Here is a 21557-nt window from a genome sequence, read left to right as displayed (position 1 = left end):
CACTTATGAATGAGTACATGTGATAATTGTCTTTCTGGGTCTGGGTTATCTCACTCAAAATAGTGTTTTCTCACTCCATCCATTTTTCTGCAAAAATAAGATGTCATTATTTTTTTCTGCTGTGTAGTACTCCATTGTGTAAATGTACCTCATTTTCCTTATCTACTCTTCTATTGAGGGGCATTTAGGTTGTTTTCAGGTTCTGGCTATGACAAACAATGCTGCTATGCACATAGTTGAGCACATGTCCTTGTGGCACGATTGAGCATCCTTTGGATATATACTCAAAAGTGGTATACTGGGTCTTGAGGAAGATTGTTTCCTCATTTTCTGAGAAATCACCACACTGACATCCAAAGGGCCATACCAGCTTGTATTCTCACCAGCCATACAGGAGTGTTCCCTTTACCCCACGACCTCTCCAGCATAAGTAGTCATCAGTGTAAGACAGAATCTCAGAGTTGTTTTGATTTGCATTTCTCTGATGACTAAGGAGGTTGAGCATCTCCTTAAGTGTCTTTCAGCCATTTTAGATTCCTATGTTGAGAGCAACAGTATTAATCTACCTGAAAATCCTATGGTGCTCTACAGATTTGACATCCATGAATCTTTTTAAATTATGTAGTAGGCATTTTAGAGATTCAGCCACCTTTGTATTATTTATGACCCTACAAGTAACACTTTGGGAATATCTTGTAAGCAATCACAAACGAGTCACTGGTGTACTTAATTAGACTTGGGAGGAGTGCATTTTTTGGTCTCTACTTGGAGTATTTGGTTTCATCTTCCAAGGAAAAGTCACATACTCAACAAAGTTGGTGTCTAAACAGGGAGCATCAGATCCAAGGGTGATTTGCTGTATTGCCCCTGATACTGTTGACCAAAAGATATCGAGACATGAAACCAAGGTTTATCTGTGAAACAGGGATGTCTGAGAATGTAATCATGATATGGCCACCTTTGCCCATTTGAGGTAGGATTGTGCGACTCCTCACTGTGGGCTGTTTATATGTGTTGAGAAGGATCATAGAACATGAAACCAAGGTCACAACTTTGTGAGAGAAATGCATTTGGGTGGAATCCTTGGACAGACACTATTTTCTACCTGGTATTTGGTGGCATCCCTCCTTGATGAATGAGCTTCTCACAGAGAATGGAATGCTGTTCCTTGTCCAGGTGACAAATGAAAGAACATATTGCTATCTTTTAAAGTAACATGTTGGGGATAGGATCATAAACAGGCTTGTTTCTGCTGCATGGTTTTTGTGGTAGGAGACTGAAGAGTTCTTTGCAGTTAGTTTTTAGAAGAGTGGCAAAAAAGACATTTATATAAAAAAAATAGTCATGGCTAGTTTTATGTTTATCTTATTTAAGCTAGAGTAATATGAGAGATAGAAACCTTAATACCTTGCATATCACCATAGAACCTTCATCTGGCGATGGATAGAGATAGAGACAGAGACCCACACTGGAGCACTGGACTGAGTTCCCAAGGTTCAAATGAGGAGCAGAAGAAGAGAGAACATGAGCAAGAAAGTCAGGGCCACGTGGGGTGCTCCCATCCACTGTGACAGTGGGGCCGATCTAATGAGAACTCACCAAGGCCAGCTGGACTGGGAATGATGGAGCATGTGATCAAACTGGACTCTCTGAATGTGGCTGACATGGAGGGCTGACTGAGAAGCCAAGGACAAAGGCACTGAGTTTTGATTCTACTCCGTGTACTAGCTTTTTGGGAACCTAGTCTGTTTGGATGCTCACCTTCCTAGATCTAGATGGAGTGGGGGAGAATCTTGAACTTACCACAGGGCAGGGAACCCTGACTGCTCTTTGGACTGGAGCGGGAGAAGGAGGGGGAATGGGAGGAGGGGGAGAATGGGAGAAGGGGAGGAGGTGAAAATTTGTAATAATAATAATAATAATAATAATGATGATGATGATGATGATGAAGAAGAAGAAGAAGAAGAAGAAGAAGAAGAAGAAGAGGAAGAGGAAGAAGAAACAAACCTTGATTGAGAACTGTTTTCTTAAATATTAGGCTACAGGCAAGCCTTTCGTGCATTTCTTGAAAAGTGATTGATGTAGGAATGCCCAGGCCATAATGGGTAGTGCAGTCTATCCCTAGGCTGCTGGTGCAGGCTTCTATAAGATAGTAACCTGAGCAAGCCTGAGGAACAACACAGAAAACCATAGTCTTCCATGTCCCTGAATCAACTCCTGCCTCCAGTTCCTTCCCTGTTTGAGCTCTTGCCTTGATGGTTTTCAGTGACTAACTGTGATATGATATAATAAACTCAAGTTAATTTCCTTCCTTAAGTTGCTTTTGATCATGGTGTTTCCTCGCAGCAATGGAAACCCTAAGACTGGAATGAAGATTTGACAGACACACAGTCAGAAAAGTCAGGTGGGTTCTCACCATTCTAATGGTGGCATGAGCTACACAAGAATCTCAGTATGTTTATTAGATATGGTTCAGAGGGAGGCATTATCGAGTCTCTGTAGGAGCAACTGTTCTCTGGATCGTGGTGAGTTGGGATTTTCTCTGACAATAGTCTCTGTCTATTGCAAGAAGAAACTTTTTGGTGAGAGTTGGGAGCTGCGCTTATCTGTGGCTGTAAGAATAGGTTTTAAAACACAGTTAGAAATTCTACTTCAGTGAGGAGGAAACTGCATTGTGCTTTTAAATCTGTGTGGGACAGGTTAGACATGACATTCATTAGCGATGTACCGTTCCCCAATAGTGACTCAAGGAACATCATTCATTTGAATTACAAGGTCATTAGCCAGAAATAAGTCGAAAGAGTCATAGGCAGTCCCAGTAAAACATTGCCTGGGAATGGTAGGCCACACCTCTACCTGTATTCGTTTGCATTTTTCTCTCTTTTTAGTAATTCTCTTTGAGGCTATTTAGTATCCCTGTTTGTGGTAGAATTCCAATATTTAAATATTCTATTGCCTATCATTTCTTAAATGTATAAAGGATAGTTCAAACATATTTTCCATAATATTCATACATTCAATAACATAATCTTATCCAGTACCCTGAATATGAAAAAGCTGGATGTTATTTTGGGCCTATAGCTAGAAAATATAAATTGCATACACCACACACACAGACACACACATATATAACCCTTGCAAGCAGATCCAAGCAATAAAATGAAACATTCATGCCTACATAGGTTTTATAATTAGTATAGACATATATTACATAGCACAAATGCACATATATGAATGGATAAACATATATGGATAACTTTCTATAGTAAGGAAATTGGTTGTGAAGAGAAGACATGACTAGTACAGGAGAAAGCCTCCGACTTCTGAAGATTTGGTTTTATAGGATGAGATAAACTGACCTGGAATTAGCATCCCCATGCTCTGGGATTTATGCTGATCACAAAGTCTACAATGTTTTGCATCTGTAATCAGATAGATGATTTCAGATGAGGTGTAATTAGGTTTAAATGCTCATGATGCGTAAATCTGTTGCTATCACTATGCACAGTATAAGAGGTTTTACAGATAAAACCTCTGGGCTTTTTTTGGTATTTTTGTTGAGTATTTTAATTAATTATAAATTGCACTTAATGTGTTTGATCACCTCCATCCACTTACTCCATCTTCACCCAGATCTTTCTTCCTGTAGCATAAATTCTAATTGGTATTAACAATAAAAACACAGAGTCAGATATAGGAGTTAATGCTAAAGATCAGAGAAGCAGAGTGCCCAGCCACTAGAGTTCTTACCACTACCAATGCTTGGACTGAAGGGGCGATCCTGTCTCTAGGAATGTCCAGACTGCATCTGAGTTCATCTCCTCATGCATTATATGCCTCTCTTTGACCAGCCATATCGTTTCCCATCTTTACCTTCCCGATTCTAGGGTTAAAGGTATGAGGCACTACCATCTGCCTCTTTTTCTCTTTGAGACTGGATAAATCTAGTGTAGAATAAGGTGGCCTTGGACTCCTGCCTTCTGCCTTTATTTACTAAGTGCTGGCATTAAAGGTGTGTGCCATCACAGCCTGACCTCTATGTCTAACTAGTGACTTAGCTCTGCACTCTGATCTTCAGGTAAGCATTATTTGTTAGATTACAAACAAAATATCACTACACCTCCACATTCTTTACTAACCCAACTTTGTGCCCTCATATAAAATAAAATAAAACACCAGTCTCATTTGTACTGCCTATATAGTTTTAGGTGTGTGGCCATTCACTGGAGCACATGAGACATACCAGAGATCACCAGCCTTAAGGAAAGCTAACTCTCCCTCTCCCAGTAGCTATCAATCACCAACAGCTCCTGAGGCAGTGGTGGGACTCGGTGACCATCTGTCACCTCCATGCTGTGCATTTGTCTTGTTGAGCTTGTGCAGGTCTTGTCCTATTGTGTCTGACTATAGTCCTGCACCACTGCTGGCTCTTACGTTCCTCCCAACTGCACTTATGCAGTGAGGCTGGCATGACAGGAGGAAGAACTTTTAAAGGCGCGGAGACATAACTTGGTGTTGATATATGTAAAGAAACAGAATGATGAAACAGAACAGCTTTAATGTGTATGGAGACAGGAGTTCATGGAAAAGGAGAGAATATGGGGAAAGAACAACAAAGACTTTCTGAACAGAATCAATTTGAAAAACTTCTACTGCAGAAGATCCATAAAATGTAAGCATATTCACAAAGGATTGTTTTCTAAACACAGGATTTAAGTCCCAGAGAAATCAGAAAGAAAGTAACAATGGCCAGCTATCTGAAATAGCACACAAAATAAAAAGTAAATGCCTAGAATCCAAGAATTGTGAATTTATCCTTGAAAGAGACTTAAAAAAAAATCTCAGGGCGTTTTGAGAAGGTAAAAACTTCTCAGGGCAAGCTTGACATCTTTATTTCTTAGGCTGTAGATCAATGGGTTCAGCATCGGAACAACAATAGTATAAAAGACAGATGAAACCTTTCCTTGGTCCATGGAGCTGACTGATGATGGCTGTAAGTACATGAATGCAGCAGACCCAAAGAAGACAGCAACAGCTGATATGTGTGAACTGCAGGTGTTGAAGGCTTTGGACCTTCCTTCTGTGGATTTAATCTTGAGGATGCTCACAATGATGAAGATGTAAGAACTCAGGATACTCAGTGTAGGTAAAATGATATTAAAAGCACTAAGACATATAACTACTAATTCATTGATAAAAGTATCAGAACACGAGAGCTCCAAGAGTGGAAAGAGATCACAGAAGTAATGGTTTACTACATCAGCCTTACAGAAATGCACTCTTAGCATGCAGATTGTGTGAGTTGTGGCACCGATCAAACTAATACCATACACCCCAAATATCATCCAGAAACAGACTTGATAGGACATTGTAACATTGTAAAACAGTGGGTTGCATATGGCAACATAGCGGTCATAAGCCATTGCTGATAGCATGTGAGCCTCTGCAATTGCAAAAACAATAAAGAAGTAGAGCTGAGTCATGCATTCAGGGTAGGAGATGATGTTCTTTACTGTTACAAAGTTCACCAGCATTTTGGGGGTAATCACAGTAGACTGGCAGAGGTCAATTAAGGATAGACTGCTGAGCAAGAAGTACATGGGTGTGTGCAAGTGAGAACTGAATTGTATCAGGGTGATCATGCCAAGATTTCCCACCACTGTAGCCACATAGATTCCTAGAAAGAGGAGGAAGAGGGGCAGCTGGAACTCTGGTTTGTCTGTTAACCCAGCAAGAATGAATTCAGTCACTCTGGAAAGATTTGCTTGTAACATTTTCTTCTGGAAGTTCTATGTAGAAAGAAGGGAAAATGAGGTAAATATCTGTTATACTATATACTGAGGTGTGAAAGAGAATTCAAGTTAACATTTGGCCAAGCATCTTTAATTTTCTGACAACTACTGCTACATGTTAGTCACTAAGTACCAACAAATGGCACTAGTAATTAAACATATGGCACATCTGTTCCTGTTTGTGAATTCTGCCATGAAAATGGGAGTACTCAGGCCATAGATAACCAAGGAGAGATCTGATGCATTCAATGATAGAATCTACTAAGGACTTTTCATGACTCATTTGCAGGTCTCCCAATCACTACACAAAGAGAAAACTTTTTCTTGTTATAATAAGAGCAGCATTCACCCAAAGACAAAATACTAGCAGGCACATACACAACCCATCCCATATGTAATGGTGGTAATCTAAAGGTTTTCTTCATAAGATTATGAACAGTGTAATTATTATTCTCTCTCTTTAACCAACATTATAGTTGAAGTTAACATTAAGGCAATCAGGTAGGAACACAAAATCAAAAGGCATCTGAATTGGAATGTAAATAATAATAAAACTACCTTTACATGTATATGAATTTATTTTGTATATAGAAAATTCCAAAAAATCTGTAAGAAAGAAGCACTGTAATTTATTTAAAAGGACATCATGGAAGTGGAATCTGAAATCATCAAGAAAATTCAGCAATCATAAAAATCCATTTAAAATATGAAAAAATATTAAATCACAAAGAAATAAAGATATATAAGACATTGCATTTGAAATTATCAACACTGTCAAAGGGACAAATCATTAAATACATGGAAAGACATCCCATCTTCATGAATCACAAGACTGAATATTGTGAAATGGCAGTAACTCCCAAACTAGTCTAAAAGCTCAGTGTAATCCTAATCTGATATTTTTATTATCAGTAATGACATAATGATTATAAATCTCCACAAAATAGAAGGGTCTGGGAATAATTAGAACAAACCTGAAGGAAAGAAAGGAATTTAAAGTTTCAAGTTCCCTCCCAATTGAAAATATACCACAACCATATAATATGCTCATAATATAGATGTATTGTTAGACATAAGGAAAGGGCAATCTGTAAAAAAATACATCTACAGATTATTAAAATTATGTGTTTAATAATAATTTAGTGTAGAAATAATGGTTTTCCAATATATGGGCAATTAGATGAAGTTATAATTTAAATAGTTAATATGTACCTCTTCATATTATGAAAAAGTTAATTAAAAATGGATGGTATATGTAAATATTTTATATAAAAATAGCATTTGAAAGAAAACCGCAGTTCTAGAACTTCATGCCCATGAAATTGGTGATAGTTTCCTAGATAAGTTTCCACAATTGGAGGCTACAGCAATAAATAAATAAAATAATTGGTTGGGTGTAATTTAAAATAAAAATAATTTGTACCTTTAAGGACATCATATATAGGCAATCATACCCCACTGCATCTGTGACCACTGGAGCCTTAGCCCTGGCTACCCTTGAAAATGTGCATGTCTGGGTTCCCAGTTGGCCCATGGGGAGACATCCTGCACCTCACCTCCACCCACCAAGTCCCAGAGACCCCGGAGCAGCCTCCCCACACCTGTAACCATCCTGAACTGCTTCAGTGATACTGCGTCTGGATTCTTGGAACTGACTGTCCCTGGAGAGGTGAATGTCTGGATTCCTGGTTGAGAGTCCTTCTCTCTAGGCAAATCCCATGCCTCACCTTAACCTCCCAAATCCCAGAGACTCTAGAGCAAAATCCCTACACCCGATAACAGTTCCCACTGGAACCTTGGTCGTGACTGTTCCTGGAGAGGAGACCCCAGAGCTATAGCAGTGACCACCGGAGGCACAGCCCACGTGTTCCTGGAAGAAGCTACAGGCTTCACCCAAACCAATTGGAGGGAGAGGGATCTCCTGAAGCACAGGCCCTTCTTGCACCCATTGAGAGAAGAGATGGGTAGATGACAGTGTAAGAATACATTTAGAATATAACGAGCAATATGGCAACATCAGAAACTAGTGTTTCTACATCAACAAGACCTGAACATCACAGTGTAGGAGGTCCTTCTGTTTATGTGTTGCTTTCATTGGTTAATCAATAAAAAAAAAAACAAACTGCTTGACCTGATAGGGCAGAACTTAGGTAGGCGGAGAATACAGTACTGAATTCTGGGAGGAAGAAAGCAGAGTTAGAGAGCCACCATGGAGATACCAGGTCAGACATTCTAAATCCTTCCTGGTAAGCCATGACCTCGTGGAGAACACATAGAAATGTGTTAAATCAAAATGTGAGAGTTATCCAATAGGAGGCTAGAGCTAATGGCCAAGCAGTAATTTAATTAACACAGTTTCTATGTGGTTATTTTGGGTGTAAGCTAGCTGGGGGACCAGGACAAACAAGTAGCCCTCTCCATCAACATCCCAACACAGATGAAACAGAAGAAAATGACCTTAAAAATAACATTATGAAGATAATAGAGATGTTTAGAGGAGAAAATGAAAAAATTCCCTTAAAATGGAGGAAAAGACAAACAAAACTTTTCAATAAATCATCAAATTCCTTAAAGAAAGCCAAAAACAAAAACAAACAACAAACAACAACAACAACAAAAACAGGCAAAGGAAATGGTTCAAGACTTGAAAACTGAAATAGAAGCAATAGAGAAAACATGAACTGAGGGAATTCTGAAAAAGGAAAATCTGGGTAAACCATCAGAAACTACAGATGAAGGCATGACCAACAGAGAACAAGAGATGAAAAAAAGAATCTTATACACTGAAGATATGGTAGAGGAAACAGATTCATTGGTCAAAAAATTGTTAAATCAAACCAATTCTTAACACAAACATCCAAGAAATCTGCAACATATGAAAAGATCAAACCTAAGAATAATACTGACAGAAGGAGAAGTCTTTTTCAAAGACTCAGAAAGTATATTCAACAAAATCTGGAAGAAAACTTTCCCAACCTAAAGAAGAACATGACTATGAAAGGAAAAGAAGTTTTCAGAACTCCAAATATAATGGACTAAAATAAATGTACACTCACCACATAATAATCAAAACACTAAACATACAGAATAAAGTAAGAATATTAAGAGCTACAAAAAAAGGGGGTCAAGTAAAATACAAAGGCAGACCTACCAGAATTATACTCAACTTCTCAATGGAAACTCTGAAAATCAAAAGGTCCTGGATAGATGTTCTGCAAACACTAAGATCAACTGATGCCAGCCTACACTAGTATACCTAGCAAAGCTTTCAATCAACACAGATGGAGAAAACAAGATATTCAATGACAAAACCAGATTTAAACAATACCAATTGCAAAATCCAGCCCCACAGAAAGAACTAGAAGGAAAACTCCAATCCAAGGAAGCTAACTGTACCTAACAAACACAGGCTATAGAACAATCCCACACCAGCAAAACCCAAAGAAGGAAAACACACACATAGTACAACCACCATCTACAAAATAAAAAAATAACAGGAAATGACAATCACTGGTCATAAATATCTCTTAATAGCAATGGTGTCAATGTGCTTATAAAAAGACACAGGCTAACAGAATGGATACAAAAACAGGCACCATCTTTCTGCTGAATACAAAACAGATACCTCAACTTCAAAGATAGACATTACCTCAGAGTAAAGTTTTGGGAAAAGATTTTCCAATAAAATGGACCTAAGAATCAAGCTGGTATAGCTATCCTAATATCTAACAAAATAGACTTCAAATTAAAATTAATTAAAAGAGATAAAGAAGGACATTTCATACTTATCACAGGAAAAATCCATCATAATTAAGTCTCAGTCATGAACATCTGTGCCCCAAATACCAGGTACACACCTTTATAAAAGAAACATTACTAAGCTTAAATAGCTCATCAAAACCCACACACTGATAGTGAGAAATTCAATTAAAAACCTACTCTCACCAGTGGACAGGACTGCCAGACAGAAGCTTAACAGAGAAGTAAAGGAACTAATAGATGTTTGACTCAAATGGGTTTAATAGATGTCTATAGAACATTTTACTCAAATACAAAAAGAATATACCTTCTTCTCAGCACTGCATGGAAGCTTCTCTAAAATCGACCACATAGTTGGTAACAAAGCAAACCTTAACAGATAGAAAAAATTTGGAATAATCCATGTATCTTATTGGATCACCATCCATGACTTAAAAAGATAGAATTCAACAGCAGCACTAATTGCAGAAAACCCGCAAACTAATTGAAATTGAACAATGATCAATCGAATCACCCCTAGATCAATAAAGGAAGAAAGAAAGAAAGAAATTAAAGACTTCCTAGAATTCAATAAAAAAGCACAACATACCCAAACTTTTGGGACACTCTGAAAGCAGTACTAAGAGGAAAGTTCATAGCAATAAATACCTACATAAAGAAAGTGAAGAAATCTCACGCTAGTGACTTAACAGCATACCTGAAAGAGGTAGAATGACAGAGAAGCAGACTCTCCCAGGAGGAGCATGTTTGAGGACTAAAATCAATAAAACAGAAACAAAAAAATATAAAGAGCCAATGAGGCAAAGAGTTGATTCTTTGAGATAATCAACAATCTAGGCAAATGTTTATCCAAACTAACCAAAGGGCAGAGTGAGAATATCCAAATTAACAAGATCAGAAGTGAAAGGGGGAATATAACAACAGACACTGAGAAAAACCAAAGGATCATCAAGTCATACTTCAAAACTTGTATTCCACAAAATTACAAAATTTAAAGGAAATGGACAATTTTCTAGATAGGTACTACATACCAAAATTAAATCAACAACATAAAAACAATTTAAATAGACTTATAGCCCCTAAGGAAATAGAAACTTTCATCAAAAGTCTCTCAACTAAAAAATGTCCAGGGTCAGAGAGTTTTATCACAAACTTCTACCAGAATTTCAAAAAAAAAAGCTAATACTAATACCCCATAAATTATTCCACAAAATAGAAACAGGAGGGACATTGTTACTCTGATTCACAAATCACAAAAAGATGCAACTGAGAAACAGAACTACAGACCAATCTCCCCCTTAACATAGATGCAAAAATATTCAATAAAATACTAACAAACCCAATCCAAGAGGACATCAGAAAAATTGGCAACCATGACCACATAAGCTTCATCCCAGAGATACAGGAATAATTCAACACATGAAAATCTATCAATGTAATCCACCACATAAACAAACTGAAAGAAAAAAGTCACATGGTCATATCATTAGATACTGAAGAAATCTTTGACAAAATTGAAAATCCCATCATATAAAGGTCTTGGAGAGAGCAAGGATACAAGGAAAACACCTAGACATAATACAGCAAGCCAACAACCAATATCAAACGAAATGGAGGAAAATTAAAAGTGACTTGACTAAGATCAGGAACAAGACAGATTGTCCACTCTCTTCCTGTCTATTCAATATAATTCTCAAAGATCTAGCTAGAGCAATAAGACAACAAAAATAGGTCAAGGGAATACAAATTGCAAAGAAAGAAGTCAAACTTTCACTATTTGCAGATAATCCAATTATATATAAATGACCTGAAAAATTCTACCAGAAAGCTCCTACAGATGATAAACACCTTCAGTAATGTGGCAGAGTATGAGATTTACTCAAAATAACCATTAGTCTTCCTATATACAAATGATAAAGGGGCTGAGAAAGAAATCAACAAAACATCACCATTCACAATAGCCACAAATAACATAAGGTATCTTTGGATAACACTAACTAAAGAAATGAAAGACTTGTATGACAAGAACTTTAAGACTTTGAAGAAAGAAGTGGGAAAAGATAGCAGAAAATGGAAAAATCTCCCATGCTGATGGATATATAGGATCAACATAGTAAAAATGGCAATCTTTCCAAAAACTGTCTACAGATTTAATGCACTCTCCATCAATATACTACTACAATTCTTTACAGACCTTGACAGAACAATATTCAATTTCATATGGAAAACAAAAAACCCAGGATAACAAAAGCAATCCTGTACAATAGAGAAACTTCCAGAAGTATCACTGTCCCTGACTTCAAGGTCTACTGTAGAGCTATAGTAATGAAAACAGCTTGGTACTGGCACAAAAAGAAACAGGTGGTCCAATGTACTCGAATCAAAGATCCTGATACAAATCCACACACCGATGAACATCTCTTTTTGACAAATAAGCTAAAATTATATAAAGGAAACAAGAAAGCATCTTCAAGAAATGGTGTTGATTAAACTGGATGTAGACATGTAGAATACAAATAGATCCATATCTATCCACATGCTCAAAACTCAAGTCCAAATGGATCAAAGACCTCAACATAAATCCAGCCACACTAAACCTCATAGAAGAGAAGGTAGGAAGTAGCCATGAATGCATTGGCACAGGAGACTACTCCCTGAATATAGCACCCATAGCATAGACACTGAGATCAATAGTTAATAAATGGGGCCTTCTGAAACAGTTTCTATAAGACAAAGGACACAGTCAATATGACAAAAAAGCAGCCAACTAATGGGAAAAATCTTCACTATCCCCACACCTGACAGAGAACTGATGTCCAAAATTTATAAAGATCTTAATAAACTTTACATCAAAATATCAAATAATCCAATTTAAAAATGGGATACAGATCTAAACATAGAATTCTCAACAGAAAAATCTCAAATGCCTGAAAAGTACTTATGTAATTGCTCAACATCATTTGCCATCAGGGAAATGCAAACCAAAACAACTCTGATATATCATCTTACATCTCTCAAATGACTCAGATCAAAATCATTAATGGCAGATTATGCTGGAGAGGATGTAGAGCAAGGGGAACACTTTTCCATTGCTGGTGGGAGTGCAAACTTGTATAGCCAATGTAGAAATTAGTATGATTGTTTCTCAAAAAGTTGGGAGACAATCTACCTGAAGAACTAGAAATTCCACTTTTGGGCGTATACCCAAAGTATACCCAAACATATCACAAGGACATTTGCTCAGTTATGTTCATAGCAGCATTATTCATATTAGCCAGAACCTGGAAACAACCTAGGTGTTCCTGACCCCCAAAAAATGGATAAGGAAAATGTGGTATATTTGTACAATAGGGTACTACTTAGCAGCAAAAAGCAATGGCATCTTGAAAGTTGCAGGCAAATGGATGGGTCTAGCAAAAAAAATTATCCTGAATGAGGTAACCTAGAACAGAAAGACAGAATATGTACTCACTTATAAGTGAATATTATACATAAAGCAAAGGATAACCAACCTAGAGTCTATAACCCCAGAGAAGTCAGGAAACAAGTTAGATCCTAAGAGAGACATACTTGGATCACCCGGGGAAGGGGAAATAGATAAGATCTTCTGAGTAAAGTGGGAGTGTGGGGGAAGGGTGAGATGGTGGAAGGAGAATAGGGATAGCAGAGGTGGAGTTAGGAGAACATAAGGGATTGGGAATGTCAAATTTGGGGAAGGATGTTGACAGAAATATAATCTACCTGATCCTGTAGCTGTTCAGTCCTAAAGTACTACAGAGAGGCTTATATTAATTATAAACTGTTTGGCCTATTTGTTCAGGCTTATTATTAACCAGCTCTTACAATGTAAATTAAACCCATATTTCTTATGTATGTTTAGCCACATGGCATGGTACCTTTTCTCAGTAAGGCATTCTCATCTTGCTTTTTCTGTGTTTGGCTGGTGACTGCGTCTCTGCCTTTTCTTTTTCCAGAATTCTCCTAGTCTGGTCATCACACCTATACTTTCTGTCTGGTAATTGGCCAATAAGCTTTTTATTAAACTAGTACAAGTGACAAATCTTTTCAGTGTATAAGGACATTATCCCATAGCAAAAGGACCAAGAGGGAGAGAAAGTAAACAGATATCTTGACAGAGGGAGACATTGTGGGGTTAGCAGGAAATCTGGCACTAGGGAAATTCCCAGGAATCCACAAGGATGATCCCAGTTAAGAACCTAAGCAATAGTGGTGATGGTGCCTTGCTTTTCCTCCGTAAGCACATTGATGAATACCTTAATTGTCATCATAGAACCTTCATCCAGGAATTGATGGAAGAAGATGCAGAATTCCACAGCTAAGCACTGGGCTGAGCTCCTAGAGTCTAATCATAGAGAGGGAGGGGTAATAATATGAGCAAAGAGGTAGAGACCCTGATGGGGACACCCACATAAACAGGTGACCCAATCTTGTGGGAGCTCACTGACACTGGACTGACAGCTAGGGGACCTGCATAGAAATGAGATAGGCCTTCTGAATGTGGGTAACAATTGTGTGTCTTGGGCATTTTGTACGGCCACTAGCTGTGGAACCAATATTTATCCCTAGTGCATGAACCAGCATTTTGGAACTCATTCCTCATTTAGGGATACCTTGCTCAGCCTAGATACATGGAGGAGGGTCATGATCCTGCCACAAGTGATGTACAGACTTTGTTGCTTCCCAAAGGAGACCTCATCCTCTCTGAGGAATGGATAGGGAGTAGGGTGGGTAGAGGTGGGAGGAGAGAGAGGAGGAGAAGAAGAGGAAACAGGGATTGGTACACAAAATAAAAAAAAGATTGTTTTAAATAAAAAAACAAAAAATAAAGAGAATAATAGAAAAAGTGACATCATAGATGAAAAATAGCATACTCAATGGGAAACACATCTCAAGTAATATCTTTGATTTATTGATAGAAGTAAAGAACTTATATATCTGAATGATTAAGAGAGCTAATAATCCAATTATAAAAAGCCACAAGGTCTGAATAATAATCCTTCTAGTGGAAATAGACAAATCCACAATAAATACCTGAAAATATGTGTACCATGCATAATCATTAAGGACATTTTAATAAAAACAATAAAGACAAAATTTCACATTGATTGGAAGGGATAAAGTAAAAATGGTTAGTGTTTCCAGAGGTGTGAGTAATCACAACCTCATTGATAGTGAGGTTATGAAATTGCCAGAAGTTTCAGAAAACAAATTAAGAATCCTTCAAAATGTAAACCATAGAATTATCTAATGAGAGCCTTTGTATTCCAGCCCTAAATCTCTCTGCAGGGTTCAGAATCAGATGCTACAAGAAGCAATAAGGATTTTTGTTTCTCTGGCTCTCTGAGGGTGAATAAATAAATTCACATGTTCTTTTCCAAACAAGTCTCTTTTTTCTTCTGTTCCTAGTCTAAGTGTACTGTCCCACTTCTTATTTCTCCTAATTTCTTCTAGCTTATTCTCTCCTAGCCTAATATCTCTCTTTCTTTCAGGAGCCTTGAAGCAATAAAGAAATTGCAATAATTACCTCTCACTTGTTAAAAGCATAATCCTAGAGTAAGTGATAAGGAGTTGAGTCATTGCCATGGCAACACAGGTTCCAATGTGACAGGAATAAGTTTGTGAGCAGATGGATGGGCAAACTGCCCAGTGATAAACTTTGAGATGCAGGTCTATTGTTAACAGACTGGAACACAAAAATGGGCATGCTTTTCTTAGGGTGCTTTGGTGTAGTAACCTTGGCTGTTTATCTGTGGCTTTGACCTTGTGTATAACTGTAAAGTTTTAAATTTATGATCTATTTACAATAAGACTTTATTCTAGCTTGAACTTGCTCTGAAATGAAAGTGATCTAATTGTATTCAGTTAAAAGGCAGGCTTTTAAGTTCTTAGAGTCCTCGCGGGACAAATAGATCTAGTGATAATGCATTTCCTAATATATATTCTATATATCAAAATTATACAGCCAAATGAAAAGTCATCTTCCTGACTACCCACAGACACATGTGTCTATAAGACTGAGATGTAAAGATGAGGTTATATAAACACATCACATAAGATTACACACTATAATGCAGGTGTTGGAGAGACACCAAGCTGCTTTAGCAAAGGTAAGCAACTGTTTCCAAAGTCAAAAAAAGAAACCTCTTATATCAATTGTATAATTATATAAATATTGGCTTCTTTTTCTAATCATATGTGTGTATATACATATATTGTTTTTCAATTAATATAATAGATGAACATGTTATAGTAAAATATCAAAATGTAATGAGAACTTTTTGTTTAATCTTTGAGTGCATAATACCATGTGTTATATACAGGTACTATATTATATACAGCATTGTATTGCTCAATTCATCTGTCATTACTAAGGTTTTATACCCTTAAACAAGTACACCTTTTCTCTTTCAGTTTTTGTTCTCTGGCAATAATAATCATATTATCTGTTTTTATGTATCTGACCATTATACTTATATAAACAGAACCATTTAGTAATCCTTTCTTATCCTTATTTCACATATCAAATGCTTCTAGGTTCATACATACTTTTTAAAACTAAAAGGAACCCAGTGAGGGTTTAGAACCACTGTGAATCTGGTAGAAAACATCTAGAAGTTTGGTTTCATTATTATTATTTGAACTATTATAAAATTAATTTTAGGACAGCACCCAAAACTGTGTTCAGTCACTTCATCTAAAAACATGTACTTCATATTTATCTGTTCTTATTTGTTCTCCTTCCACATTTAGTCCCAATGGTATCTTGATAGTTTTTGCTAAACCTATTGAATTTATCTTGTACAAACGCTAATAATGCCTCATATATGAAAATAAAAACATTAATCTATAATTATGCAAACTTAGGGAAAGTGTAAGACTACTCAGAGATTGAATAAACTTGACTAGTTATTTCCCAAGACCTGATATTTTAATTGTCATGAAAAATTTCTAGCCTGGTGATAGTGGCACATGCATTTAATCTCAGCACTTGGGAGGCAGAGACAGGCAGATCTCTGTGAGTTAGAGGTCATCCTGGTATATATATATGCTCTTATATATAAGAGATGGTTCCAAGACAAAATAAGAAGATATTGATCAAACAATATATTTGATTGTGAATGGGGACTGACAAAGTTTTGATAATAATAAGAATTATCAAATGTGTATAACGTTCCTACTCATTAAAATGTTATAACCTCTAAGGAGAGAGGAAGGCAGTTAGTGGAATGCCTAGAATGACTGAGCAGGGCTACAGGAGTACAGCTGTCCTGGTGCTTAGTCTAGAAAAGGGACAATGAAGGATTTTCCAAGAGAAATGTAAATTTGGAAAGATAAGAAAAATGAGGTGTGTTCATAAAATATTAATTACATTAAAAACATCAAAACATAATAAAATTTTCAAATGATTTATAAAAGAAGCAATGAAAAATGAGGAAAGTAATAGGAACTCCTCATGAATAGACATAGGCAAATTGTTACTATAAGTGTTACAGCTTTTGATAGGTTATGATAGGCACACTGAGGTTATTTGTGAAACCTGAAGAACTGTTTGAAAGTAACTTACCCATAGTATCTAGATAATATAACAAAAATAAGAGTGTTTGGGTTTCTTTTCTATGTCATCTTATAGCTATAGCAACTGAAATACACTGGGTAACCTTAAAGTTTCAATCAAGCATGAAAAATGCCTGGGAGAAAACTTGGTTCCAAACACATAAGTGGTATTTTTGGCTAGAATTGGAAAGTTTCTATAATTTCTGAAATGTAGAGTTCATGATGGTTGTCTCATATTCTGAGGTTGAGGGATTACAGGACAAATGGATACTAGTTGCTCACCTTTCTACTTGGAGACTTCCATCCCAGTGACATATAGACCAAGTTTTCTTAAATGGAACACCTCTTCATGTCATTGGTCTAATTCAAAATAAAATCTGCCTCATTGTTATTTGTGGGATCAGAACATAATCTTATGTTCTGAGTAGTTCACAGTCTTACTATAAATCCAAGGCACTTACCGAAAGGATGTTATTTTCACAGAGATTTTGGATATATAAGAGGTGCCATTAAAGTTTGTGGAAGGAAACTATTCAAGGATTTTCTTCCATTGGGGATAAGATACTTAGGGGAAAATCAATTAAAATTTTCTGTATGATGCTCTGGTTGATACTTTCTTTTTGCCTCCCATGAGGACAATTCTCTGTGTTTGGAAATAGTATCCACCATTGCATTTGGGGCTAGAAACTGAGGTCTAATGACATGATTATAGGGTGCTTCCATGACAATGTCCCTTCTGAAAATTGTCTTTAAAATATATGCAGTCAAATCTCACTGCTTTTTTATCTGTTTAATTAATGTCTGGGGAAATAACAGTGATTTGTAATCATCATCAAAAATTGTTTCTCGGGGCTGGAGAGATGGCTCAGTGGTTAAGAGCTCTGACTGCTCTTCCAAAGGTCCTGACTTCAATTCCCAGCAACCACATGGTGGCTCACAAACATCTGTAATGAGATTTGATGCCCTCTTCTGGCCTGCAGGGATACATGCAGGCAGATCTCTGTATACATAATAAATAAAATTTAAAAAATATTAAAAAATTGTTTCTTATAGGTTTCATTATTATTTCAGGGGTAATATTATTTAAAAGGTATGTAGTTACATGGAAGGGGATGGAGATGAGCATGCTTGATTTAGGAACTTCCATTACAAGTAGAGATAACAAGAGAGTCTAAACAATAAATATTGCAACTGGTTTAATTAGTATATTTATTGATAGGATGATTTTTCCATTAGGTTACAGATGGAAAATTCTAATAGCACTAGAAGCAAAGAGGGAGAATGGATGCATAAAATTATAGGGAATGGACAATGGTGGCTGCTTTTTATTTTATGTGGAAGTTGCAGACAATTGATGGAAACTTCAAAATTAACCCATGTGAAACTAATCCAGAGTAGAATGCATTATATTAGTAATTTTTAGTTTACAACAGATACATGGATGTGAATTGTAGATAGATAATTATATATGTATCTCTATAAGGGGTTAGTTTAAACACATAACTACTTGTGTTTATACTAGTTTGTTCAAAGAATAAGAATCAAGGACGCCAGTATAGCTATGAGCACTTCCAGGTTCCATGCATGAATCTGTATTTATAATACTCTTATTCAACAAATATATCTAGAGTGGACAGAACAAATGATCAATATTATTTCTGGGAAAGAATATTGGAAAATGTTTAGTACCAGAAAACAATGTAATGTTAAATTTCTTGGAGTTTCTGAAAGGGAAATACATGGAGGATTTGCAATCTTCACATCTGAAACAAATTAAGTAAAAAGTAAATAGAGTTTACAGAAGAATATAAATGAAAATAGAAATTAATATATGTGTTTTCACAGTTATTTAAATAAGTTATTTAACTAATAAATAGATTTACGAGTTAAATTTATAATATGCAAGAATTCCAAGATAATAAATTAAGGGCTCTACTTTCAGATAAGTGAAGCACACTCTCCAATTCCTTAAGAGTGAGTTGCACGTGATACCTTTTGATATGGTATCATTAGAACTTTCTTCTGTAACTTTTCTCTAACAAACAAACATGCATCCTTACTCAAAATATGTAGTTAAACCCATCTGCCTGTTGTACAGTGACACTCTACACAATACCCAATTCGTGTCCTTAACTGTCTATATCTTCATGAACATGAAAGATAGTTCTAGAATTGTGTGCTCTAGAGGTGACTGAAATGTCATCCCAACTATCACCTATCACCAATATGAGATCCTAGACGGAATTTTTGAGACAAGAAAGAACATTATGTAAACACAATCTAAGGATGTTTGGACAATAGATAATAGTGTAACTGCACTATTGTGGTAAAGATTGGAGAGTAAAAATATAGGTATCTCTGTAATAATCTTGCAAACAATTATGTTTAAGTAAAAAATCTTCTAAAATTAAAACTCAGTGTCAGAAAATTCTATTTGGTACTTGTAGTAGCAGCTTTCTTGTTTGTTCCTGGCTGCCCAGACTCCAAATAATCACTCAGAAACCATATTATTTAAATCACTGCTTGGCCAGTTACTTAAGTGTATTGCTAGTTAGATCTTACATCTAGAATTAACCCACTTCCATTACTTTATATTTCAGCATGAGGCTCCTGATCTACTGGCAGGGTTCCCGCTGGTGGCTCGCATCTGTCTTCTCTGGTAGCTCCATGTTTTCTCTTGACTCCGCCTTCTTTCTCCCAGCATTCAGTCTAGTTTTCCCTGCCTACCTCTATTCTGCTCTGCTCAGGCCTAAGACAGTTTCTTTATTAACCAATTGTATTCACAGCCTACAGAGGGGAATCCCACATCAGGGGCTCAAAAATGAAACAAAACAAAAAAACATAAAAAGAGTGATGAGAGGAAAATAAGCAAGACGGGAACATGTACATTGCCTTTGCATTTAAGACTCGGGTTGCTGTGGGACAATGGGCTTTTATTATGTCACTCGTATTATTTTGATAATACTAATTGGCCAGTAGCCAGGCAGGAAGTATAGGTGGGACAACCAGACAGGAAGTAGAGGTGGAGCAACCAGAACAGGAAAATTCAGGGAAGAGAAAAGGTCAGTCTGCAGTAGTCACCCAGACACAGAGGAAGCCAGACATAGAGCAAGACTGCCTCACCAAGAAAAAGTACCAAGCCACGTGGCTAACACACACAAGCATTATGGGCTAATATAAGTTATAAGAGTTAGTAAGTACCCTGAGATAGTAGGCCAATCAGTTTATAATTAATGTAGACCTCTGTGTGTTTCTTTGGAACTGAATGGCTGCGGGACCAGGTGGGACAGAAACCTCAGTCAACATCTGGTGGTTTATATGAACTCGTATTTCAGCGCTCCCATCTATGGTTTTTAAGTGATCTGAATAATACTTGAAAGGTATGACATATCTCCAGTACTTCCAAGGTATCACACAGAATTAAATACTGATTAATCGATATTCTTGGCTCAGAGATTGAGGGTAAGTAAAGTTTGTTATTCACAGGATGGCTATCAAGCATTTTAACCAATGTTACTTTATTAAAATTGGTCAGAACCTGGATCATGACAACCTCAATGAGAAATGTTCAGATGTTTATCTTTAATAAGCCAATTAAACAAACGAATGGTGAAAAAAGCAGAAAAAGATATCTAATCAATGTGAACACATTGGGAAGAGGAATAAAGACATCTACTGTGTCTATCTTTGGGGCCCTAATATGAAGGCTAGGTTTTAATATAAGGTAAGAGATTTCTATAACTAAACAGTCCTGGTTATGTTTCAAAATGAGGTAAGAGATTGGAGTAATTAAACAGTACTGCCAAGAATATGCCTAACATTTTACTACAAATTGAATCATTTTATTTTGAAGGGAGACTCACTGAGACTCACATAATCAACATAGCTGGTGTGCAGACAGGAATCAAAAGCCAAGGGTAATTTGTTGCAGTGACCCTGTAGTAAATAGATATTGAGACACGCAACCAAGGCTTTTCTTTGTGAAACAGGAATGTCTGAGAAGGCAATCATTATATGGCCTTTTTTCCAGTTAGAGGTAGGATTGTGTGCCTCTTCACTGTGGGTTGTTTATATGTCACCTGAAATGGGTGATAGCACATGAAACCAAAGCCAAGAATTTGTGAGGGAACTGTTTTTGGTTGGAATCCTCAGAAAGACATCACTTCCTACTTGGATTTGGTGGTGTCACTCCTTAATGAGTGAGACTCACTCAGTGAATGCAGTGCTGTCTTCTGACATATTTCTATCCTTTAAAGTAATATGTTGGGGACTAGATCATAAATAGTCTTGTAGTGCTTACTGCATGGTTTTTGTGGTAGGAGATGGATATGTCCTCTCACCACTACTCTTTAATTTATTCTTGGAACTAATAATAGCAAACAGCCCTGGAGGATGAGGAGGTAGCTGTACAGATATGTGGTGGTGAGTGAA

The 21557-nt window shown here is 36.7% G+C and overlaps 1 protein-coding gene across 1 annotated transcript; it reads right to left on the bottom strand.

The window, feature by feature from the left end:
- Positions 1 to 4841: 4841 nt before the first annotated feature.
- LOC121451422 (olfactory receptor 150-like) lies at positions 4842 to 5774 on the bottom strand. The gene has a single exon (XM_041656871.1). It carries the CDS (start codon positions 5772 to 5774, stop codon positions 4842 to 4844), a length of 933 nt encoding a protein of 310 aa, XP_041512805.1.
- Positions 5775 to 21557: the final 15783 nt, after the last annotated feature.

Source organism: Microtus oregoni, unplaced genomic scaffold (assembly GCF_018167655.1).
Source record: "Microtus oregoni isolate MIOR12 unplaced genomic scaffold, Mior012 000008F_ref0000371, whole genome shotgun sequence".
NCBI lineage: Eukaryota > Metazoa > Chordata > Mammalia > Rodentia > Cricetidae > Microtus > Microtus oregoni.
Note: the sequence above shows the minus strand (reverse complement) of the source record. Positions and strands in the feature narration are given on the sequence as shown.